The following is a 26,314-nucleotide window of genomic DNA, read 5'->3' on the forward strand; positions in this document are numbered from 1 at the left end:
AGCAGAATATTGACAAAGATTTTCACACACCTGTAATGGAAACTCTGCTGCGAAACAAAATAATCATTTTCACTGCCACAATCTGCCTTTTATATGTAAAAAGGAAAAGAAATAATTGGATCTATGTATTATTTATATTTACTCCACATATTATTTTCTTAATTTTTTTTCATTTTCTCTAAAGTTGACATATTTATAAGGTCAGCATGCTGTGAGTGACCAAAAGTCAAATCCCCAGCATTCGACCCCTGGCTAAGAGAAATTAGCCAAGAAAACTTTTTTTGTTGCAGCTGTTCAAACTCATCACAACATCAGTTTATCTACCTGAACAAACAGACACTAAAAATCTGTGCAGCCGCATGAAACACAAGCAAAGTTCAAAGTTCAAACCTCCGTCGGTCCTGATTCTCTCCACTTTAGCTAATTATTGAGCTGATAATCCAGACGTGAATTTATTCCACTTAAACTGCAGTTTGTGACCTTCAACGAATAGTGAGGACACAAAATTCAATTTAGACAATTTAATCCATGTGATAAAGGAACAAGAAATCATGAGATGCTGTAAATCATCTGCAGTGTATCAATAATTATCTGCTATTTTCACTTTGAGCCGCTGATTTCTGTCTGGTTTAGCCTTTGTGACCCGATGCCATGCTTATGGTTTGTATAAATATTAATGAAGCACCGATGTAAAAATTTTGATCAATATCATATCCAATATTAATGTGGCTGTTATGGCCAATACCTGATATTTAACAAAATTATTTACACAATTAAAAAAAAGACTACACCAGTATCACTGGTACATGAAAAAACCACCTGAAACATAAACATGTTTAATAAATATCATTTTGCTTATCGGACTGATACCGATGCTAATGCCGATATATTGCGAATCCCTACAGAATATGTAGAATGAAAAAGTGAAACATTTAACACTTACATATTGCACATCTCAAACCTCCAAACTGATGAATTTAAAAGGCATTTAAGCTGCAGGTCAGTTTATTATTTCAGCTGGACTATTGAGTCCATTCTCTGAGCTTGTGGCGCCATCTAGTGGTGGCGCATGAACTCTGCTGGATCTGATCGAGATGAAATGGATTCTAACCTGCATGTAAAGCAGCATCCTGCATATGAATGATGGGCTCCGTCCTCAGGGAGAGATTACTGCCAGATCCAACCAGACCGCTCAGCAGAACATCGACCACCAGAACCGCAGATTGGACCTTTAATAATTCATCAGAGGTAATGAATGATAAATCAATCTGAGGATGTGTTATTGATGAGAGCAGCTGATTTTAGCGTCTGATGGCTGTTTAGCACAGGGGGCCCAAAGTGGGTCCCTGAGGGCCGACATCCTGCATGGTTTAGTCTCTCCCTGGTTTAACGCACCTGGATCCAATCATGGCTCGTTAAAAGGCCTAAGAAGAACATTGACCTGCTGAAAGGTTGTTGGTACCAGGGAGAGAACTAAAACATGCAGGATGCCGGTGAAATATTTAACAAAAATCTAAAGGGAAACGACTAAATTAATGTCATTAATTTGTAGTATGGTTTTGTTAAAAATGTGCTTCAAACACATTCAGTGCTGTGAAAAAGTATCTCACCTTTAATTGCGTGCTTAAGGTGACTTTGACTAGGCCACACCCCCCCCCCCTCACTCTTCCTTTCTTTTCCAAATGTCCAACCAAGAACTCGATTATCTGTGGCCAGAAAACCTTCGTACAAAAATCGCTTGGCGTTTCTGTCACTTAACAAGGTTTACTGTGATGTTCCATATTAAATGTATCTGTTTTAATCAGAACTTATTAAGTTCAGAGCAAGACATGTTTCTTTTCGAGATATTTTAGCCTACTTCTTAAATCATTTCTCGTTTCTACACATGTATCATAATCAGGCCGATCGTCTTTGGTGAAACGACCAATAAACAAGTTTTTTTCAATCGCGTATTTATGATTTAACAACTAGAACATTTTTCCACTTAGATCCAGGATACTCAATAAATACAGAGATCATTTAAAAATTGCATTTTTTATTTACTCGGGTCGTTTTCTTAAATGTCGCTACATGTTCGTCCCTGAGGAGAGAATGCTGCAAACAAATATCTGCGTTTCCATTACAAATGTGCACAAAACTTTGTAGATATTCCGCTAATGTTGAAAAACACAATGTTGCAATTGCGGAATTTCCGTTAAATAAAAGGGATTTAAATCCCATGTGAATAAGTTTGTTAATGGGAAAACACACAACACCACCATCCTCCTGCCACTTCCTGTCGTCTTCTTCGTGGTTTCCGGTTGCAGTAACAGCCAATCATTGATCATGACTCACGCGAAAAAAGTGTTTTCATTTCAGTTTTGCGAAATACATTAATTTTGAGACAGCCGACAAAAACAAACAAAAACACACACACACCTCATCCTGGCGCAAAAACATTTTAGTGGAAAATAAAAGTTAAATTGGGGCATTTGCTTTAAGCAAATTTATTTCCATAATTCAAATTTGCACAATCATATGGTGAATGGAAACAACTATTGACTCGATGCAATCTGCTTGGTTTGTTAAACTGTTTGATAACTAAGATCAGTTGGAATGTATGAACTGAAATTATCTTTCAATTCCTTGAGATAACATTTGTTGTAAATTGGCTCTACATACTGTAAACTAAACTTTTCTTTTTATCTGAAACATTGAATTATGACAAAAAGGAACAAAAACAGAATCTGATCCAATTGATAACATCTGGTTCATGGAACAAGAAGGAAAGACGACATTAGAAGCACGGTAGGTATTAACATTTATTATTTGCACATTTTTACAGCGGAACAGGAAATGGTGAAATCCGTCAGAACCTGAGCTGAGATCAGATCCTTCATGGATTCTGGTCAGGTTGGCCGGTGTGGTGAGAGGGCGGTGTGTACTTCCCCTCCTTTATCAGTTTGTCACGCTGCGCACGGATGGCGTACATCCTCTCACGCTGCAGGGACAAAGAAAAGACGAGGTCAAAGGTGAAGATAACAGGATGAAAGGCACCGACTCCATGTCAGGACGCTCCTCCAACAGGGAGGATGCAGAGGACCAGGATGGAGGTAACATCAGATAAACATCAGTTATATTTCAGAGTCAGAATTTGACAAAAAAAGAAAACAGTGGTGGGAAACATTTAATTTAGTTAATAGAAGGCTATGTAATTAATTGAAAACTAGGCATCGACAAAATAAGCAACATTTTCAATACAAGTACCATTTTTGTTGCAATATTATTGAAAAAACAAGCATATGAGGGCAACAACAAATAAATTTCATGTTTTTAATCTGTTCTTCAACCATCAGATTGGAGCAAATTTCAAAGTTTAACTATTTCAGGAACTCCTGATCATTCAAGAAGCTTCTTCAGAAACGTGGACGCTGACATTAGCACTAGCAACATGTTTAGCATTGATGCTACTTCAGGCCTGAATAGCTTTGCTGAAGGTTAACTCCTTTCAGCACGACTTGAACACAACAAGTCTTTTCCTGCGTCTGATCGGATCAGTTAAAAACCAGAGGGCCGAGAGAAACAGCTTCGGTTTCCAGAACTGTTGTTTGTGGATGTTGTGCGTCTGATTTATGGTGTACAAGAAACAGAATACAAAGGTTCCGGCTTGGGACTTTTTACGTAAAAGAAAAAAAAATTAATTGAATAATAATCACCAGATCAGCTCTACACCATATCGATGTCAAGGATAGAAGAAAATAGTTTTTTAGCTCCAGATGCATTCTTTGCTACAAATAATCAAGAGTTCACTAAGAGAATGCTTTTATTGCAATTTAGGCAATTAAAAGTTTATTTTAAACATTTTATTGATTTGTTTATTTGCATCTTTTAATGTATTTGTAATATTGTTTAAAGAGTCTGAAGTGGCTGAATAACCTGCAGGATGCACCACTTTTTTATCCAATGAAGTATCTGAATAATTGATTACTAAAATAATACATTTTCATGTTTTTTGTATTTTTCCACACATTTGGAACCATTTCTAGCTTTTAAAAAAATGACACATTGTTTACCTGAGGTTTTATTGACCTCATTTAGCAGAAATTCTGATTCTGTCCCAATACATCCAATACACGTCAAAGCTTTGATCATCTGGAGCTGATGAGTTTACTACCAGAGGGACTCACCGTCTTCTGCCGGTACATGCACTCGTAGAAATCCTCAAACTCCAGCTGGCACTCCTTTTTGGCCCGGGTCTGTCCGATGCCGTGGCCGCACTCGACCCAGTCCTTCTCAAAGGCATGGCACCGCGCCGCCCGCTTGTACGGCTGCTCGCCGCTCTGCAGCAGCAGCCAGCGGTCTACGTTGATGCCGAGCCTTGACTGGACGTCCACAAACGGCATGATGCTGCCAACAAGAGAGCAAAACAAAAGATAGAGGAAAGGTTGGATGGAAAGCAGTTAACACTAAAAAAATATCAAAATAAAAGATGATTCAGGCTGTAGAACAATCTAGAACAGGAGCAGATAGCCACAAAATAACAGGGGTTGACCAGAGAGAAAAATGAAGGTAGGCAGAAAAAAAAGACATAAAAATGGCAGAAAAAAGAAACAGATAAAGAAAGATAGAAAGAAAAAGGAAGGAAGGCAGAAAAAAGAAATACAGAAAAGAATCAGGAAAGACACAGAAAAAGAAAGACTTGATTTTTTAAAACTTTCATACAAATATTCAACTCAACTTCATGTCAACATATTCATAGATGAAAGTTCAGAATTATATAAAGTAAACAGATCACCTTAAGAATCCCGTCATTTTGAAAAATATTGGTTCATTGAAATAATATTTATATTCTAACATCACACATTCAGTATTCTGTTCTCTATTAATTTTATATCTTCAAATTGCCAACTTCGCTTGCCCAAGGAAAAAGTGAAACAAATGTCCTTTTTTCTTCTGTTTGTCATGAAAATACAAATAAATAAAAAGACTGTTCTGTGCATCTTTCTCCAAATGATGAGTAAATATCCCTAATAGCGTAAATAAATCCGTTATTCTAATACATCATACATTCAGTGAAAAATTGTTTCTCTTAATGAACAAAAAGGACATTTATCTGAAACAAAAGGCGCAGAGAGGTTTCCTAGATGTAGTAAAAAGACTTTAAATGAACAAAAACAATTCTAAAGTGGGTTAATATCCGGAAACAGTAAGAAAAGATTCTTTCTTCGGCTGCAGTGAAGATTTTTCCGTGTTAGCCAAGCGGCTAACAGATACATATACACACAAGAGGCTCGGAAACGTCTAGTCAACTTAAAACAAAAACGTTTTTACAATAAACATAAGGTTTTATATAATGAGTAGCGTGGATCTAATTAGAACAGAGAGTACTGACTGAAATATGTCCGTAGATTCTCCATCAATGACAGTAAGCTAATGCTAACGGGCCTAAATCCACACAAAAATACGATTTTATACCAAATAACTAAACTCTGATGAGCCGCATTTGCATACAGCAGAAAGTAAAAAGAAAAGCATTCAAACGTCTTAATTTACCCAGTTTTGACTCTTTTATCCGAGTTACTTTAACCTTCCTCCGCTTTACGGCAGATAAACACACGGCCCAGCCGCAAAGTCGTTTTCTTCTGGGCTGTACATCCGGTTACGAGATGCAACAGCGCCTCCTGGAGGATCCGGGGTGTAGAAGCCGGTGACAAAAATACATACCGTACTTTACACATTTAAATGTAAATGTTTTTTGTCTTCTTATTCTCCAATTATATTTTATTTGCCTGTTTTTTTTTTGTAACTGACGAATTAGTAGTTTGAAGGATATTTTATGTGAAGATTTTTTTATTGTACTTTTCATATTGTTTTTGTTATAATTGCATAAACATTTTAGCAATTGCAGGAAGAAGGTTTTAGCTCATTGACTGTAATTAAAGCTCAGGAAACCAAAAGTCCATACGGTATATCACTGAAAGTGAAGCACGGTGGAGGCAGTATCATGCTTTTTAGACTTTGCCAAGGTTGATGAATTTATTGAACTTTCAAAGCCTGCAGGTGTCTGCTACAAATTTTGAGATGGAGTTTATTTGTTATCATCCCAATGAGTCAATGTCTAAAACAAAATACACACAACAATTCTAATGAAAAAATGTCTACACACTCCGAGAAGTTTGGAAAAGTTTTGCAAGTCAATAGAGAAAAAACAGCTGATGTGAAGTTGTGCAGCAAAATCATTATTGTTTTTATGGCTATTGTAACAGACAACAAAACATGGCTTTGGTGCAACATAAAATTGTGTTTATTTATTCATTTTCCCCCAAAAAAGACTCCAGTCTCACAGTCCTGCATGTTCAGCCTCTCATCAAACGGAGGCTTTAACCGCAACAAGAACAAAACAAAAAAAAAACACAGTTCCTTTAGTTATAACACTTAAATATTGCTATCTATAAACCATTTCAAATAAAGACAGAACCACCTGTGTTCCTAAAGGGACGTAACACTCATTCGGACTCTTTCAGGAAGTCCCAGTTTTCCGTCTGTGGTACATTCGTTTATTCTGAACAATAGGCAAAAACCAGTGACGTATGTAGACAGAAACAGCACCGCCAAGTCACGTAAGCAGCAGAATCCATAAAGCTACTCTGAGATGGAGAAAAAGGTTCCCGGGAACCTCTTCAAACAGAAGCACGGAGGTGATCCAAAGCTAAGAAACGGGTCAAGCTGTGACTGAGAGAAGCTCACGGTTTGGCTCCAAAACGACGAGTTCACAAGTGATACTGGCTGACCAGAGCAACACAAAGTTATAAAAAGGAATGAAATATAATAAATTATGTTTAGTTCTTACATCACAGCGTTGATTAAAAAAAAGACACAAAAAATACAATTTAAGGTCAAAAATACTGAGTGATAAAATTTTGGAGGCAAACGTTTCTCTCATTCCATCCAACAGAAATGTTCCTTTTTTTTTGGTTGTACCACAGACTTTTGTTTTTCACTCAAGTAAACATGTTTACAGCAACAGATGATGTCAAGCACATTAAAAAAGATAAATAAGACATTCAGATAAAGTGCACAAGTGCTCAGTCAAAAAAAAAAAAAAGACAAAGTGGATCACACCAATACATTCATCACATGTTCTGTCATTCATGCACATAAAACTGGGTTGGACAGGTGCCATTTTACAAGGCAAGAACCACCAAAACCAGCCCTACTGGTCAGTGAGCGGCCAGACTGGTACCACGACACGGACCAGAAACAAAGTATGGGAGAGTTGTGACGGACGAAATGTGTGAGAAGCAGCCTGACAGTTCAGATTCTAGCTAAAAGTAATTTTTATTGCATTATGTGAACGACCTGAAAAATTAGAATTTATGACAAATGATTTAAACCAGCTGCTCAATAACATGTTCAAATATGTTTATTGTTTGTTTAAGGTAAATATTTCTGCCCTAAAGGGTTTTTTTTGGCTTAAGGAGTCTTCAGAAGGTTTAAATTAAACATCTCAGATAATTGGACAATAACCAACACCAATATAACAATACTTGATTCAGCAATAATCAATAATTTGCTCAATATTAAATTTTTTCAATAAATTTGTTTGACTTAAGTAAATATTTCTATCCAAAAGTATTTTTTTTTTATTTAGCCAGTCTACATTAAGGGTAACTCAAAAGACATGAAACGGTACGATATACGATACTGATAACCAATACCAATATTACAATACCTGTTTCAGCAATTACTGATAATAATGCTCATCAATAACATGTTGAAATAAGTTTATTGATTGTTTTAGGTAAATATTTCTTTCTAAAAGGGGAATTTTTTGGCTTGCAGTCTTCAGAAAGTTTATATCAAAGGGCACAAAACAGCATCATATCCGATACCGATAACTGATATCGATATCTTTATACATGAGAACAATCAATATTTTCCTTTGTCTAGGCTGAATAGACAAAGAATCTGTGATTGTCACTCACTAAACATAAAAATTTATGTGATTCTAGAATATTTTATATATTTATACAGGTATACTTTTTAATTAAATAAAACTATTCAGTAGTTTTGCTACAAAATGTTTCAAACGATTAAGCAACAATAAAATCATCTAAATATTTTTGGCTTTTTTTTTTTTTACAAAAATCATCTTAGACTCACAGACTTGGTTCAGATTTGTATAAATGTTTCTTTTCCTCTGAGCTGTTTTGGTCCATCGTCATCAGATCTCTCATTTGTTTGTTTCTGCAGCGTGTGCAAACTCTTCCTTCCTTCCATCCTTTTCTCCTTCCTTCCTTCCTCCTCTCTACTCCTCATCCTCTTTCCAGAAGGAAAAGCAACATCCAAGTGCGGCTTCGTCCTCTAAAGGTAAACTGTATAAGAGAAACACGCTGCCTTTTTAAAACCTCCAGGTGAGAAATGGCTCATGCAGACTCATGCACGATGCAAAAAAAACAACAAACAAACAAACAATACTTTTGTTGATGGCAGAAGCAGCAGAAGCAGAAAAAAGCTGTAAGTCTCCATTCAAACACACATCAGTTTCTTCTCCAGTCTGATTCTTTCTGCTGTGCTTGGTAACTTTCACCCCATTTTAACATTTCATTTTTGTATTTTTTCTTATAAATTTGTACTTTTTTGTTTCATTTTCTTTTTTGCTTAAGAAGCCAAGGCATTTTGCACCAAAGAGTAAACAACAAATCTCAGAGGTAGAACCCTGACCATTTACTCAGAAAGGAGGCTGGCCGGTAGATCGATAAGACAGACAGGAGGAAACAAACACCTGCATCCGTGTTTCAGACCTTAAAGCAGCTGACGAGAGATGATAGGAGGAAAAGGAAACAAAGTTTGAAGGTAAATGTTCAGGGTTTTGTCAGTTTTTGTGCAATCCTGAGAGCTGTGCCTCTCAGACGTACAGGATGACGTTGCTGTCCGCAGGACAGTGAAGGCCGTCGGTGGGGGGGTTCAGGGATCTGCAGGAGGGAGGCTGCAGCTGCTGGCAGCTTTTGGGATGAGGCGAGTCGCAGTCGTCCGACGTCAGCTCCGCGATGTCATCCGACTGGGTGTCCGACATCTCCAGGTCGCTGCGGATGCTCTCCGGCTGGGCCAGGGTCACGTCTCTGAGCCCCTCCCTGATTGATGCCCCTGGCGACAGTCCCAAAGCCCCGCCCCTTCTGGAGCTGCAGTCCTGAGGCTCCTCCCCTCCTGAGGCAGTCGCCATGGCAGCAGAGCTTGCCTGTGGAGCTAGGTCCTCCTCACTGGTGAGGCAGAGATGACTGGGTTTGGTCTCGATGTCCACCTGGATCTCCAGGTTGGTGCAGTCCCTGAGGAGATTTAAGACGAGTCAGTCAGCGTGAGGCTTCTGGATCAAAAGAACTGAAGTCCTTTAAAAATCCAGGAATACAAAGAAATATTAAATTTATGCCAGCCTCATTTTATATTCAACACTGACAGCTCACTCTTCTTCATCAGACATGTAGTTGGTGGCCGGTGCAAGACGCCCAGCTGCCCTGAGTTTTACCCACAGGTAAGTTCTTACTGACACTAAAGTAAGTTTTAAAGAATATGTTGCTCTTTTAATACAAAATGGCCCCAATTCCCAAAAACCTTACAACTGTTGGAGTGTAGACGCTGTAGTTGAGGTTTGACCAGTTCAAATACTTGAGATTATTTTAATAAGGATGATAAAATGCAATCTAATTCGTCCTGCAACATGAACCACAGTGTGAAAACACGTTTCTTTTACACTTTGAACAACATTCGTTTCCAGAGAACAGACATGCAAATGAGCCAAAGAGCATTTATTGCTCATCTCTTTGAGATCAACTCCAGTGTCTGAGCAGAGGCAGCTGAAACCAGGATGTTTCTGGAAATATGTGCAGCGTATGTTGCTCTAAAATAAACCAAAAATCTAAAATGAAGAGGTTGAACCTCCACAGACTTCTGGACCTCTTTGGTACCAGTTTGCCCGCTGCAGTTTTAAGACTGACAGGTGGGGAATCTTTAGTCCCATCACTGTCCTTATTTTACACCAGTGAAAATGTTTCCAAAAAGTTAACTTTGTTTTTCTTGAAAGCTACCATGATGCCGTTCAGTCAGTCAGTCATCCTCTCACCTGTCGGGTAAGGTGTAAGAGGAAATGATGGATCCGGCCATCCCTCGGGTGCTGGCGCAGTCGCTTCCTGCTCCCAGACTTCCCGTCTCTCTCTGGGCTGATTCCTTAGCCAGTTCCCCTGGTTGAACTTCCAACCTGGAGGAGCAAAAACATCCCAGTCAGGATATCAGTTAGATCGGTTAGAGTCAATAAAAACAAAAGAACCACCTGACTCCTCACCTGTTGTACTTGCTGGTTCGGGTCCCCAAAGCGCCGCCGGCGAGCGTGTTGAAGTGCGGAGTGTCTCCCAGATTCCCAGGGGCCACAGAGAGGCCCTCGCTGGGGGACGTGGTGCTCAGACCGCTGACCGCTCCGTCCAGGCTGCTCTCTCCGAGACTCGGAGACTTCAGGGCTCGCCACGCGTCCGCCACTGCAGAGTCAGAGAGAGAAAATAAACCCAGTAAGATCCAGAAGATAAATCTATTTGGCTGTTTTCACATCTGAATGTCGGTAGATTCAGGGAATACTGAAATGGCTAAATTGGTTCCTCTTTTGCTTTCACATTGAGAGTTTGGTTGGTGTCAAACTAACCAAACCCTTTGAAAAGCTTGTTCACCTCCTGGCCTGTGGGGGCGCTGCACCAAGAACCACTGAAGGAAACGACACAAAAACCTCTGAAGAAGACAACTTTGTTCTTCACCAAATGGAAACAAAAATGGAGTTGCATCAGATTTTAGCGGTTGGAGGTTTCCTCTTTTGATCATGAGCCTTTTCTCCTTTAGTGCTAAACTCACCAGTTTGTTGAGGTTTTTATTTACCCAGAATGCCTTGCACTGTTGTTCACTTCAAACCCCAGTTCAACTAACTGAGACCTACAGTGGACATCAGTCACACCTCCCACAACGAACCGGACTTTCTACGCAAACGGACTGGAGTTGGATTATAGTGGACTAAACTAGGACGGTCTGAATGCAGCCTAAGGTTGGACAGAAGCTCACCTGTGATTGGTCCGTCGTCTTCATCAAAGTCGATTCGCACGCCGCGGCCCTTCCCTCTGCTGACGCCGCAGCCGCCTCCTCTGCAGAGCGAGATGGGAACAACGCCGTACACGTAGGCCAGCATGATGGGAACGCCGATGCCTGGAAGCAGTTCAAGGTTTTTAGAAGATCTGCTTCGTCTTTGTGTTCAGGCAGCAGCAGAGATTCACCAGCGTTTCTTACCGACGCTGACGGCTGCGATGACAGGGGCGGTGATGACCGACAGGGCCACGCCCCCCGTGATGGCCAGGTTCCTCCTGTGGCGAGACGCCTTCTTCAACTCGTAGTGAGCGTGGATCTGCAAAAAAAACCCCAATAACATCTCATATAAACATCACAACTTCTCAGGTAATTTGCTAAATTTGAACTTGTGTATCAGAAAACAAAGAACAGCCAGTAGAAAAACCCAGATTTATATTCAAACTTTAGGTTTACAATAATTCATAAATTTCACTTTAAAACAAGATAGTGTAAGAATGAAAATTGGAGTTATGAAAATGTAAAATGTTTTGGAAACGTTTTATTTTGAAACGTGCAGAGTGCAGGACAGCTGAAAAGATAATGCACAGATAATTAAAACCGATTAAATGTCTGTTACTCAGCTTTTCTTTTCAATTCTCCCTCACCTGCTTCCATCACTAAATATGGAAATTAAATGTTCGACACTGAGAAAGAGCCCAATTGTTTCTACAAAGGAGAATCACAGCATCTGGACACCCAGGATCTTACAACAGCATCAGCAGAAGAGCTTCCTGATCTGCCTTTATTAATATGTTTTATGTCAATAAGAAAACCAGAGTCTGGATAAATTACAATCTAAACTCTTGAAAACATAAAAATGGGAAGAATGTGCAGTTCCACCTTCAGCCAGAAGATGGAGGTAAAGAGAAATAAGTGCAGCACAAACATGGCCTTGGCTCGGCTTTCAACACACAACCCTGTTCCAGTAAACGCTGTTTTGTCCATGACTGGAAATTATCGCATCTCATTTAATATTTATAAACAAACACAAGAAACACCAGAAATAAAAGAAAATGTGTCAAATGAGAGATTAAAGCACTTCTCCTCATTTAGAAACAACTTGTTACACTTTGCTGATGTTCGCCTGCTTTAGCTGAAAGCTTGAGGCCAGCTTTGGTCATTTCTAGAAAACTGACATCGTTGAGGTCAAAGTGAAACTTCAGCAGCAGCATTGAGCAACGCTGTAAGTTCCAGATAGTCGCTGGGGGATTGTGACAGACCAACTGTGAGTCTGTGGTTTGTTTCCTGTGCTGCCTGGAGGTGACAGAGAACTGACCATAAACCTGAATGAACGAGAGAACCAACCAATGAATGAATGAATGAATGAATGAATGATCTCTGTGCGGGAAAGACGAAGCTGTGTTCGCTGGAACTGATAAAGATGTTTGCACGCGTATCAGATAACGTTGTGCAAATGAAGGCGCTGAACACACAGCTGATGTTTCAGTCATTTCCCCTGGAAAAGTCCCGTCACCTTCCCTCCACTTCCTGTTGCTAAATCACCGCATGCAGCGCGAAACGGCACAAAAATGGAAACGCTGGCCGAAGTTTTACCTTGGAAATATTCATTTGACTTAACAAATAAGAGTTATGGCAGGTTGTGAAATTCAAGGAAATATTTGTACTTTTATTTATCAAAGTTACTTTCACTATTGCACAGATAATTAAAACCGATTAAATGTCTGTTACTCAGCTTTTCTTTTCAATTCACCCTCACCTGCTTCCATCACTAAACATGGAAATTAAATATTAATTTACAAAAAATAAATGTAGAAAATGTTATGTTAGCAAAATTAAAATAAATATAGAAAAGTCCTGAATTTAAATAGAATAAAACTAAATTTAGTAAAAAAAATAAAACAAAAGTAACAAATATTTAAGATTTTTCTCTTCTCTGTTTTTCTATTACTAATTCAAAAATGAAGCAAACAAATTAAGTTTTTTGAATAATTTAAAACATAAAATACCAGTGAATAAACTCAAATGTTTGTAGTGAACATCAGAAACACAAACCAGCTTTAATTGTGTTCAGTGAGAACTCTGCTCACCTTTCGGCCGACGTAAACCGGGATTCCGATGACCATGGCGGGAACGGCGATGCCGGCGATCAGCGTGATCCCGACCGGCGCTCCGATCAGCGTTCCCAGCTGCCACAGGATCTTCTTCTTCCTGCTCCAGGGTTTCTTCCCCCAGAAGGTGCAGCCGGACGGACTGCGGCGGGAAGCAGAGGAGCAACGTGAGTTCACCCACCATCAATGGCGCGGCGCGGCGCTGCGAGGCGAGGGGCGGGGCCTACCTGAGGTAGTGCAGGTCCGAGATCTCCTTCATGCAGAGCCAGCAGAACTCGCAGCCGCACACGGCGCAGGTCATGTGGTTGCAGCTGCCGTCGTTCATCTTGATGATGTAAGCGCCGCAGCGAGGGCAGGGCTTGATGTCATCAGCTGGAAACAGAAGGAGACGAGGTCAGAAGGTTCCGCCTCAGGATACGTCTGACCAGAGGGAACATCGGACCTCTGACAGATCCTCTAATTCATTAAACTGCTGCTTCCAGGAGTTTATGCTGAGATGGGAGTTTTTTCTTCCACTAAATTTTCTGACAGCACATTTTTCTTACTGTTACTTTTTAAAAATACTTAATGAAACAATTGTGAACCTCTTTCAGAAGAACCAATTTCCCAGATGCTGAGAAAACTGAGACTGCACAGAAAAACTGAAAGAGACAGGAGTTCTTTCTTCCATTAAATCATCTGAAAACACTTTTCTTTTAACGTTTGTAAGTTTGTATTTCATGGAACATTTCTTAACCTCTTAACAGAACCGAAGCTCTAGACGCTGCGAGAATTGAGGTTGCACAGTTTTCAGGAAAACTGAGGGAGACGGGAGTTTTTTCTACCACCAAGTCATCTGAAAGGACTTTTTTCTTATAGTTCCCTTTTTTATAAATAACTCTGAACTTCATGAAACCTTTCTGAACATCTTCTAAAGAAACCAAAACTGAAGCTGGGCTTCATTTATAGAAACTAATCATGTTTTTTTCTATCTGCTGCCAGGAAATGACCGGTTGTTGAGAAACAAATAAAACTCTCAAGCCGCTGCAGGAAGGATCTGCAAGCTGAGAAACTCTCCATCGGGGTGATAATCACACCGGAGGATATTTGGAGCCTTGAAATAAGACAAGTTTGTTGATTCAAGTAGCTGAAAAATGCCTCAATAAAAACAGCATCAGGGGTTTTTCCTTCTGAAAACTTGGCGCAGGACTGAAGATTAGCAGATAAAAACTGGCAGCTGGAGGATTTACTGGATGGATTTTTAATCAAAACAGGATTAAATGAATTCATGTAGATATGGATTCATCCTGCGGTGTTTTACCTGCGGTGTGTTTCTGATTGCATCACAGTAAAAACACATTTCCACATTTTTCCGTTTCTTTCTGCTGGTTTTTCCGTGTCTGTCAGATTGCATGAGAGGAAACAGAAGTGATGCTTGGTGACGTCTGGCCCAGAACGAGTTTCATGTTAATTACAAGCAGATGTTCTTGATCTCTACAAAACAGGAAGTTCATATAAATTTGGGACTTTTTTTTCTCACAACCCGACCAAAAATAGTTTTCAGTTTTGTGTCTTTACGGAGAAAATATGCACTGCAAAAACACAAAATCTTACCAAGTGTTTTAGTTTCCACTGCAAATATCTTAGTGCACTTGAAATAAGACAAAACTAATTTACATGTAAGTTTTAGCAGAAACAGGAGCTTGTTTAGAGTCATTAATTCATTAATATTGATTTTAAAAGTATTAGTTCTACTAGCAGATTATTTAACTTATGATATTTTTCCATGATTTAAGTGAAATAATTTTTCAGTGGGATAAAATATTCACTCTAAACAAACTCCTACATCTTATTTTAAAAATCTTCCTATAATTACTTGGTATGATTTTGTGTTTTTGCAGTGCAGTTGTTGCAGTTTTCTCCTATTTCTGATTTTTTCCCCCTGAATGTTTCAGTTCAAACACATGTAACTTATTAATTTATAATTATGAATCTTTTCCATCACTGGGGAGGAAATATGTCTCACTCTGCTTCACAGAACTTTTAAAATCAGAATTTTCTATCATAAAAGTTCTGTTTAAGGTCCAGACTTTGACTAGGCCAATCAAAAACCTTTTGTTTTTAGCCACTCCGAAAGAGAGAAGCATCCCTGGTCGTTCTCCTTCAGGAGAGAGCAAATTATTCCAAAGCAGCCCAGACCATCATACTGCCACCACCGTGTTTGACTAGGAATGAAATTAGCTCCATCAGTCCACTGAATGTTTTCCAGGGAATCTTCTCCAATGTTTTTCTGGAAGCCCAAACACTCAGAAATGACTTTTATCCCTCTCCCGACTGATGGATGTCAATGATTTGTTGCTTTGGGATCTTTAATCTGCTTTTTCCATTTCCTCAGGCTGTTAAAATTAGTTTGATCATCTGAAACCTTCGAGCAACAAAAGAAAAAAAACCCAAAACCAAAGCTCAATGTGCAAGGTGAGAAACGCATCAAGCTTGCACATCTGTAGCTGAAACAAACTAAAGCTGCTGTGCTGAATGCATTCGCTGTGCAGCAGCTCCAAACATGATCCTGCGTCTGACCTGCAGCTTTGATGACATTTAAGGTTTGACAGGATGCAGGACGCTGCAGAGCTAAGAATAGAAACAGATGACTGATTTAAACACTTCACACTTCCTCCAGCGGTGGGAACGCAGCACAGCTTCTGCATCACACAGCTTTGAAGCCGACAGACTGAGCAGATGGACGTGTGATAAAGTTGACAAAGTCAGAGTCTCTGAAAGGTGTGAAAATGATGGTTTCAAACAGGAAATGCTGCTGCTGAAGTCTCTGCACAGTCTGCTTAATCTGCTGCATCAGAAGCAGACAGAGTTTAGTTTATCGACCGATGACTTTCTTTAATCAGCTCTATTAAAACCAAAAACCGCCGTTGTCTCGCATCATTAAACTCAGACATTTTGTAACAAAACAAGAACCTCTTAGACTGCTGAAGAGAAAAATAAAATACTAGAAACACTTAATTCCCCGTCTTCTTACAGAAGTAAGGAGCTTACTGGGTGTTTATATTTCAAAAGAAAACAGTAAAAACTGCATTTTGGATCACAAAACCAGAGCCAGCAGATTTTTTTAGGACCACTGTAGAAGGAGCAAAATCTGAGACTAATGTCAGAAATTTGATAGAAAATACAAAGATATTTTAAGATTAGTTTTGGAAATTTCTTAGGAAAATTTGTATTTTAGAAATTTTCTGAGTTTCAGAATTTAAAAATGTTTAACTTTTAAAACTCAAAAATAGTTTGTTTTTTTCTAGAAAATTTCCAAGATTCATCTAAAAAGTTTTGAATTTTATGGCTGAAATTAACTAATTTTTAAATTATTATTATTATTATTTACAAAGGCCCTAAGCGCCGTTCTACTCTCTGTTTTAACTGTTACTCCTTCTCCTAGTATAGCGCTGCCATCTTTGTTTTTGTATCAACCGACTCCGCTAAGAATCACCATGGCGCCCTCAGATGGATGGAGGCCAAACTACAACACTAAAAGAAAGTCTAAGCGGACAAATTAATCAATTGGAACTAATTTTAATCTAATAAACCATTAATCGACTAATCCCTGGTTTAGGTCCAGTGATGGTGAGGCTGAGAGGAGTGAGTCTGGGCTGTTGGGGACTCACCTGGCCCCTGTTCCTGGGTGTAGCTGGGCGAGTGTCCGCTGTGGGTGTGCAGGGATTGGGCCCGCTGCTGCCGGGCCGAGTCGCAGGTCTGGTTCGGGTGCCACGCCTGTTTGCAGTGGTAGCAGAACTCTGCGCCGCATCCCTCTCTCCGACACACCAGCCTGGGACAGCTGGCACAGCCTGAGGCGATGACTGCAAACCTGACGGCAAAAAATGGAGGAGGCACAAATAAATGAGTCAGAAACTAACATTTTCCAATCTGTGAGGCACCGGTGGGCAAACAGTCAAGTGTTGCAGCATCACAGAGCAAACCAAGCGGGTCGCTGGCACAACATGAGCTCCTTGGAGCCGGTTTTAATCTGCAGGAGTGACGGTGAGGAGGATCCTCACACCCGTTTTGCACCTTGGTTGGTAGAACCTCAGACTGCAGGTCTTTAGAGGGAACTGGGAATAAATAATGAGGCAAGCTGTCATGAAAGCTGTTTCACACCGGTCTCCAGGGAATGAACGTCTCCATGTCGGAGACGCAGCGTGGGAGGCAATCAGTGGCGCAAATGGGTACAAAAACCCTCAGCAGCCGTTTAAAAGAGAAGAAATGATGGATTTTCATGTTTTCTCAACTTGTTTAAAAGCTTCACAAACAGAAAGCAACTTTGTTACCTAAACGCTGTTTTAAGATTAATATTATACAAAATTTCATAATTATTTTTTTAAATTCAAAATTTAACAAAGCCGTATTCAAAACAAACATTATTCTATTACTGTAAATGAAGTGAACCTGCTAACAGGTAAAATCCATAAAGCCATAAAAACAGCTCTAAACATGTTTATAACTGCATATTTTAACAGATCCAACATAAAATATGCCCTAAGATGCATTAATATGAACAGTGCAAAACAGAAGCTAACATCCACAGCCTCCTTCACTCTTTGGGTTTCAGCCAATCAGAACCTTGAAAATATTAGCCAATAGCATTTCAGTTAGCATTAGTATTTTCTTTCTAATATATTAAAATATTCTCTACGTAAAAGTCTGCGAACAGGCGTAACAAACTAGCTATTAAAGAAGCATTGTGGCGGATGAAGTGCCATCTAGTGGCAAATCTAGGAATGGTCAAACAATAACAAAAAGAAGTAGCTCCAGATTAGCAACCTCTGGTTTTATTGGTTTAAAGATAAAGACCAGCTCCAGAACCAGGTTCAATATTTCAGAAATCATCCGTGGGATAAATATAAAAGTGTTAAATACCAATAAGCTTAACATTAAAAACAGCTAAATGTTTAAGTTCATTATCTGAGAACTTGGAATGCAGAATATTTGGTGCCCTGCAACAAAGATGGAGGTTAGCAGGAGACTGGGATGTAAGAGTGTGTCAATCACACGACCAATCACAAAAGAGAGGATTACAAAAGGCTGTCAGGAAGCTAAGTGGCTGAAAACCCGTCGTGGGAGGGGAAGCAGAACAAAACAAGCGTGCTGCCATTTTTTCTGAAAGCTATTTATGTTTTTAGGGTTATTAAAAGGAAAGAAATGATAACATGACAAACAGTTTTATTGTGCTGCTCCTCTAATGTGGCAGCTTGGCGTTCCGCTTTAACGCCTCCTCAAACTCTGTGACAGGCCCAATCTCAGGACCGGGACTGAGCAGATATCTTTCCTCCTGATGAGCATCGAGTCCAAATTAACTTTGTTATCTGCTTCACCATGTGGGGAGAGAAAAGCAGGAAATGTAAAGATAACGGGAGTTAAGAGCGTAGCGTTTGGTTCGGAGCAGAGAGCGAGTTTCTCTGACTGCTGAATGTTTGTTTCAATCAGAAAAAGTCTGGCAGTATTTTGTGAAACCAACTTTTTCATTCTCTCATCGAAACAACACCTGGAGTGTTGCCTTGATTCTTTTATGCATGTTTGAGAAATCATCCTTTCATCTCCATTGCAACCATTCAGCTGCGCAAAATGCCTGGTTGGACCTAGCTCCGCCTTCGAGGTGCAGCTCCACCCCCACTCGGCTCCTTCAGACTAGCCAGGAGCAATTAGCAAACACCTGGTGGAACTGCTGAGCTCGTTATGGGAGCTGCTTCTCAGTGAAACGCAGGTAGAAACATGTTTCAGAAAGAGCAGGAGCTTCTTAAAGAGACAGAGGCCCAATTTCAGGGCGTTAAATTATAAAGTCAAATTTCTTTTAAGTAATATTTGATTTATGCAGCCTTTCTTTAACAGATGAAGGTAACAGTTACTTTGGTACTTGATGGCTAGAAAATGCGTAATACTTTTCCTTTAAAAAGGATTTTCAGCTGAGCAGCAGACGTTGTGTCTTTAAGGAAAAGCAGAACAAACCAGATCATCTGATCTTTAACTTCATGTCATGTTTTTAGCTAACAGTTACTGGAGCGTAAATCTTTAACAGATTTGACTGAAGAAATGAAAATAAGCCGTTTTTACCTGGGCTGCTGGTTACAAAGAGTCTAAAGATGTGGTGCATGTCACGTTATGGAAAACCACCAATGGCAGCGCTCACCGTAGCCAACCTCACTCTGAACCAATTGGTCTGAATTTGGTAGTTTTTTAGAGAAAAATGATTCATAACACAAACCAGATTTATCTGTTCACACAGGATTAAACTCAGGTTTCCAGATTCATTTATGAAAAACTTTAAGTTCATAAATGGTTCCTCAGACTTTCTGGGCTTATTTTTTAGAACGTCTTCCTTTTCCAGACAAGATGAGACAAGAAGCAACATTCCTGCAAGGCGTCATTCGTCCTCACTGCTCCTCTGCCAGAAATGTCCCAGACTTTCCACCCTGCAGTGACTTCACCCACTTGTGATTAAAGAGGAGCTAATAAAAACACAGATTAACATGTTTTCTCTGCTGCATCAGCACTTTAGATCTTCTGAAGAGGTGAGGGATTTATCAAAGACGTGACTTCCTACCTGCTTACGCCAGGTAAGAAGAAGAACTGCAGTTTTAATGGGACACAGATTCTGTACTGGAAAACAAACAAACCAGTTTGGAGAGTTTGAAAACTGAGACAGAGGCTGAAGAGATCAGCCGAAAATTAATTCTTTACATTCTGGTGAAATAATACAAGTTTCTCTCGTATTGTTACGACTATTTCTAATTAATTCAACTTTGTGTTGTGCGACTGTTTCTCCTAATATTATGACTTTTTTTCTTATGAACTTTTATAACATTATTATGACTTCTTACTTTCAGTCATATAATTTTATTCTTACAATATTATGATTTTATTTTCGTATTGCTTTTTCTCATTGTTATGGGTATTTTTGTAATATGACTTCTTGTTGTACGACTTTATTCTTGTATCATTGCTACTTTTTTCTCATATTAAAACTTTATTGTCGTAATATTGTGACTTGACTCTCATATTATTTTGACTTAAAGATGTAGAACTTTATTCTCACAACATTGACATAATTCTCCTGTGAATTTTTGTCTTGTTGCAGTATTATAACTTTATTTTTATTATTTCTTAGCCTGGCATTAATACTCTGTATTAAGACTCGTCTTTATTTGCTAATTTGTTCAAATTCTCAAAATGTCTCAGATTGTGTCCAACGTCTCTTATCCTCGCATCCAGTTCTGTTATTGTCAAAATATTTTTTCCAGTAATTAATGCCTGTTTTCATTGTTCTACCGCATTTAAATTATAATGTGAGGCTTTTTGTGCCCTTGTCCTGACTGATACTTTGGCATAATGACTTCCTTTCAGTGCAGAGGTAAATTCTCTGTTAGCCAAATGAGTTAAATCGGGTCAGAACGTCTGAACTTTGATCCAGATGAATCAGATCCTCCGGTGGGAAACAGAAAACACTGAATGTTAAGCCTCTGTCCAGCATCTGTGCAGAATTAGTTTCTCCATCTGGATTTTTTGTTTTTCTTTCTGAGGCAAGAAAAAAAACGAAAAGTGAGACGTAAAGTAACAGCGAGGGAGGCGGAGCTTCATGAGCGCCGACTGGCCGCGTGTTTGAGAGGAAACATCCACAGACTCTCCTGTGTGCATGCATCTCCTCTGGGAGGCACACACACACACACACACACACACACACACACACACACACACACACACACACACACACACACACACACACACACACCAACAGGCCCAACAGAACCGCTCTTCCCGCCTCTGTCGGCTGCATAAGCTCAGGATCCTCATGCAGGTCCGACATGTAAGTATTGATCGATGTAATTAAGCCCTGTTGCCCCGGCAACGCTCCCTCTGCATGACATTGAGAGTTGCCATAGCAACTGACAGCCGGAGCCGAGAGAGACCAGGCTCTGTTCTGACTGGATGCTCGGATCCGACCGTCACGGATTCTGACTGGTCCAGACCGCGCACACGGGGTCAAAGGTTAACCACAACAAACAACATGGAGACAGAGTGCGTCTGCATTGTGCTCATCGTCCAAACATGCTCCCCCTGGAGGCAGGTTTCAGTTTTATAGACTGGGATTACTGGAGCAGAACTGGGTCTAAACCAGTTCATGAGGGCAGAGAGGAGGAGAAACCAAGATGACCGTGTTTAAAGACTCACATACTAAACCATTAATAAGGGATTATTGCTTCTGTTTTTCTGTTTCTTTGACTAGACCACTCCAGAACCTTTTTTTTTTTTGCTCTTTAATCATTCATGGTGAATTTGCTCGGATGCTTTGGATCATTTTCCTGCTGCATGAAGGGAAATGATGGACGGACATTTTACATTAGATACCAGAACTCATGGTTCTGCCATATCACAGCACATGGTCCAGTCCCACACCATCATACTGCCACCACCATGCTGGAATACTTGCTTCATTCTTCTAAAACGATTTCTTGTTTCTAAAGATCTGGCAGTAACTACATCTACTGAATTTATAACATGTCTACATACATATATAAACAGTAGTTAGTTGCATTCAGTTTAAAGGCAACGCTTCCAAATAATGAATATATGTAAAACAGTGACTTCAACTAAAAATCATCTCCATCATTTCTCTGGTGTTTAATCTTCATCCAAACTGACAGTTTTAATCTGACTTAATGTAACGCAGAAAGAAAGAAAAAGATGCTAGGCTTCTTGTTTTACAGTGTATGTAAGAATCTGACGCATTTATTTTATTCTTAACTTTTTGACTGGGCCTCATTTCCACAGCTTGAATTCATATTTTTTAAAGAAAAGAAACATTACGACCAGATGCAACAACTACAGAATAACTAATATTGTTTTTATCAATGTGATTTAAAACTAATCCATTTTTTCAGTGTTCAGCCTTTAAATTTCAGGGCAGGAGACGTTTGCGGCCGCTCCTCCTCTCCGGTGAAAACCGTCGGCCGTTCCCTCGGCTCTGCAGCTCCGGATGTTTGTGCTGAATAACAATTTGGACTTTGTCAACCTGTCTGAATTAGAGCGAGGCTGAGTCACTGCTGGCGTCAGGCAGCGGACCGTCCGCTCTCAGATTCAGGTCAGCAGCTCCGTCTTCTCCAGCCGCATTTTGTTTCCAACAGGAAGACGCAACAACTTATCTCTAATCTGGTTTGTCTGTAATCACAAACTGTTTCTGCTCGAATGATCCCAAACGCAGAGATTAAATTAGCTTCAAAAAGATTTCAATCACACCAAGAAAAAGTTAAGACGATAATATTTACACAGTTGTGTTTGGAAAAAACACACACACACAAAAAAGACAAAGCCTGTTGAGGTTTATTTTCATCTGCACTCTTGGATGAGTCACGCTGAACAAACAAGGAGGCCCAGAAAACAGAGAGAGGCCGAGTGACTGGATGGGTCTGACCGTGGGAGGAACTTTAATCAGACAGAGGGAGCAGTTGGGGAGTGGGCTGAAGATATTTCAATATGAAACCAGACCTGCTATCAAACACATAAACTGCATAAAAAACGGAGATGACTGGAATTCAGATGCATAAAATCACCTGAAAAACCACCATGAGTCAGAATCACTGAGTCTCAGCGCCACAAACGAGTGGGATGTCAGAAAATATACATAAAGCAAAAATAAAAGTCTTTTTTTGTGCAGTATGATAATTTATATATCGGTTACATCAAAAACAAAGATGTTTCTGCTTTTGTTGTCATTACTGCTTCCTGTCTTTAGGGGGCGGTAAGTGCGAAAAAACTAGGCTAATAATTAGAAAGCAACAGCCAACGAAGAAACAGGAAAAACAGTTTTTACCTCCAGTTTTCTTTTTTATAATTAAAACTGGAAATTTTCAGAAGAGATTTTAAAACTACGTCAATGTCTCAAAATCCACTGGTTGCTATGGTGACACTGCCTTTTAAGAAAAAGTGGGAGACGTAGCATTGATTCAAACAAACCATCATTGTGCAAAACTGGACATAAATTAGAAAACATTCAGTGATGATGAATAAAAGGAAAACCCTTCTCCTGGTTTTACATGAAAACCGTCTTAAAGAGACGCTTCACTTCCAGTTTCTAACAGGAAGTTAGCATAATGAGAGCGAGTTAGCGGCAGAGCGAGAGCACCGTCTGCACTCTGGGCTGATTTACCAGAAAACTGTGGATCTGGCAGCAGAGAGAAACACACTGGGTGGAAGTAGAGAAAATAACCTCCATTTTCATTCACACATTTTATAGGTGGAGTTTAAACTGCGGCTTAAATTCAAAAGTTTCTGAATATTTCATAGGGTGAAAAATCTGGAGTGTCTGAAATCATAACAAAAAATGGGGAAGAATAAAACATATATATCATAAAGTTATTAAAGTTTGACTTTATGTGACTTATTTTAACTTCAAATGATGTTTCTATTGTTAGCTGTTAAAATTCTACTGTAATATTTTGGGAAACTTACAAAATTTTCCTGAATATTATCTCAGGTCTTCCAACTAAAAGTTAGAAACTTGCGTTTCCTCATCGAGTCTCATGAATGGGGTTTCCCAATGTGAGTTTCCTGATTAACCAATCAGAAAATATGATGGCAACACAACAAAGTAACTCAAGCATTTAACGGCCACAGCCAGGAAATAAATACAGCAGCACTTTATCATTATAAGTGCAAATAAAACTCGTTATAACAACTTTATGTCGCATTAAAACCAAATTATGTTCTCATTTAAATGAAAATATGGCAACAATTCACGAGGTGTTTGAGTGTCGTCTACTAGAAATGGTAAAATGTGTTAAATATAAAGAAATTATTACTTTAACTGATTTACTCGTAAACAGAAACTTACCAAATAAAGAAAATATTGTTATGTTATTGTTATTATTTTCACTTAGTAAATATAAACTTTTCTTTTTTTACATTAATTTACATGAACAAGTGGGATTTCCCCTAAATGCATACATACGGCCTCATTTAAATGTGCACAAGTACAAAGACATTATTTCAGAAGTACAAATGTTAAAGAGGAACACAAACTTTGGTTTGCACACTTATTACTTTCCTAGTTTTTTTATACACTTACAAAACTAAAATTGACGGTGGTCCTAGCTATTAAAACGCCAGAGTTTATTTGACCTGAATAACGTCAAATAAACACTTTTTATTCCTTAAAAGTGTTTTAAAATATAAAATCTAAAGTTATTTATGAGTACATATGATGGTTTAAAGCATTAAAGTATAAAAAATCCCAAATAGAAGGAGTGCGTTTGGAAAGCCTTGTTTTTGTAGGTTCTAAATGTCTGCCACCAGATGGCGCTGTTTCCCTCAGGTTGAACCTTTAAGTTTAATGGAGGGAAAAAAGCTAACTATGGGATGATGGAAAGCCATCAGATAGGAAACCAATCAGCAGGAATTAATGAGTTCCTGATAACTGAACTGACTGAATGCTGGAAGTGAACCAGCAGACGCCAAAAGGTTTGTTTTGTTGTCCTCACACCAGGGCTGGGCTCCAATTAAATATTTCAGTCAAGATTTTTTCACATTCTCAGAAAACAAAAAGCTTCATCGTCACCAAAATCTTTCTGAAAAAGTCAGAAAGCCGAGACATGACAGGAAAAGAGATTTTTTTCTGAAACAGATTCTGTGGCTTTCCCCTGTGACTCTACCTGTACTTTCTACCCAAAACCAAAAGAAGAATATCACAGCCTGAAACTCAAAGACAGTGAATCACTCCTGCTTTTTATGATCAAACAAACGCCTCTCATTTGTTCCAGAAAGTGAGCGGCTCAGGCTCCGACTCGCTCCGACCGCAGCAGCAGCTCGAGGCTCACTAACCCACTTTCTGCCTCTCAGATTCTCACTTTCACGCCTCTCGTTTTTTTAATCTGTCCGGGTCCCAGAATCTCCCCCGGTTCTGTAGATCTCTGTGAGAAATAAACACTTCAGGGTTCGCTGCATCCGGAAGCTGCTCGCTGTAGTTTAGTTTATGCTCTTAACAATAACTTCCTTGTTTTCACTCATTGCACAAATTCCCCTTAAAGAAATGAGAGGTGAGAGTCAAAGCTTCGCTGGGTTGACGTCAGATTGGCAGTAAGTCTAATTACATCACACAGAGAACAGGAAGTTCACCTCTCAGATGGACGCCGGCTAAAACTCATCTAACTTAAGCTTTTATTTCCTTAGCAGCTGCTGAAATATTCATTTTCTGACGTTACGCTGCTTTTGAGTTTTAAATTTCTTCAACTTCTCAGTTTTAATTTAAAATGCCAGTGGCACAACCAGAAAGATTTCATAGGGTTCCAAATTCAAAACTACTGTATAAATCCCAAAGGGAAATTAAAGTTTTTAAGGTTTTTCAAAGAGTAAATTAAATTAAGTGAAAATATCACAATAGCAAATATTGTTGAATGATAAATGATCAAAAAGTTATTGCGATAAACCATAATATTGTTGTTTTGAGACCATTTTAAAGAAATATAACAGTAATGGCATAATAATGCAAGAACAGATTCTCAAAGATCAATAAACTAAATTCTAATGAACATTTAACACTCGGACTGGAAGATATTTTAAATATCTGCAATAAATAAACAAAACAACAGAAACAATTAAAGTGTTAATGAGTCTCTGTAAACAAAACTGTCCTTAAAAATAAGAGCTAACTGAGACAAAACCAGACTGAAGACTTTTACCATCCAGTGTTTGGTAGGAAAAGAAAAACGCTAAATTATGCAAATTATTGAGCTTGTTTTAGTTTATCATGTGATTAATTGATTTATTGGTACGGCTACAGCAAACAGAAAAACAATCAATAATAATTCTATCCCTTTACTTATTGGGTTTTACATTTATGTCTATATTGGAGATCATGACTCTGTATTTCTCTGACAGGAACATGATTCTCTGGGGGCCAGGGGCGTATCAAGCATTTTTCATGAGGGGCCCATGGACCCCTAAAGCCCCCTTCTTGGGGTCACCACTGAAAAATTACTTTCTTTCTAATTTCTAGTTTTCTCTCCTTTCTAAACGTCAGAATCTCTTCAGTTCTGGTTTGCTTGTGGGTCAGAACATCTCTGGTGTTTTACAAATCGAACATG

At 39.1% G+C, this 26,314-nt stretch overlaps 2 protein-coding genes across 4 annotated transcripts in view; both read right to left on the bottom strand.

Annotated features, from left to right (window-relative positions):
• Positions 1–2,783: 2,783 nt before the first annotated feature.
• Positions 2,784–5,640, bottom strand: ndufs5 (NADH:ubiquinone oxidoreductase subunit S5). The gene is made up of 3 exons (XM_005802846.3): positions 5,533–5,640; positions 4,167–4,386; positions 2,784–2,980 (listed from the first exon to the last, which is right to left on the bottom strand). Exons 2-3 carry the CDS (start codon positions 4,380–4,382, stop codon positions 2,876–2,878), a joined length of 321 nt encoding a protein of 106 aa, XP_005802903.1. The 5' UTR covers positions 4,383–4,386; positions 5,533–5,640; the 3' UTR covers positions 2,784–2,875.
• Positions 5,641–8,107: 2,467 nt separating this feature from the next.
• rnf19b (ring finger protein 19B) overlaps positions 8,108–26,314 on the bottom strand; it is a 39,530-nt gene continuing 21,323 nt past the window's right edge. For all 3 annotated transcript variants that reach the window (XM_023345103.1, XM_023345105.1, XM_005802845.2), the window contains 8 exons: positions 16,853–17,052; positions 13,430–13,574; positions 13,182–13,344; positions 11,296–11,410; positions 11,074–11,214; positions 10,316–10,505; positions 10,097–10,231; positions 8,108–9,305 (listed from right to left, as the gene is read on the bottom strand). In XM_023345103.1, the coding sequence (XP_023200871.1) occupies positions 8,888–9,305; positions 10,097–10,231; positions 10,316–10,505; positions 11,074–11,214; positions 11,296–11,410; positions 13,182–13,344; positions 13,430–13,574; positions 16,853–17,052 (1,507 nt within the window). In that variant the 3' untranslated portion in view covers positions 8,108–8,887. The remainder of the gene's footprint in view (positions 9,306–10,096; positions 10,232–10,315; positions 10,506–11,073; positions 11,215–11,295; positions 11,411–13,181; positions 13,345–13,429; positions 13,575–16,852; positions 17,053–26,314) is intronic.

Source organism: Xiphophorus maculatus, chromosome 13, assembly GCF_002775205.1.
Source record: "Xiphophorus maculatus strain JP 163 A chromosome 13, X_maculatus-5.0-male, whole genome shotgun sequence".
Classification (NCBI taxonomy): Eukaryota; Metazoa; Chordata; class Actinopteri; order Cyprinodontiformes; family Poeciliidae; genus Xiphophorus; species Xiphophorus maculatus.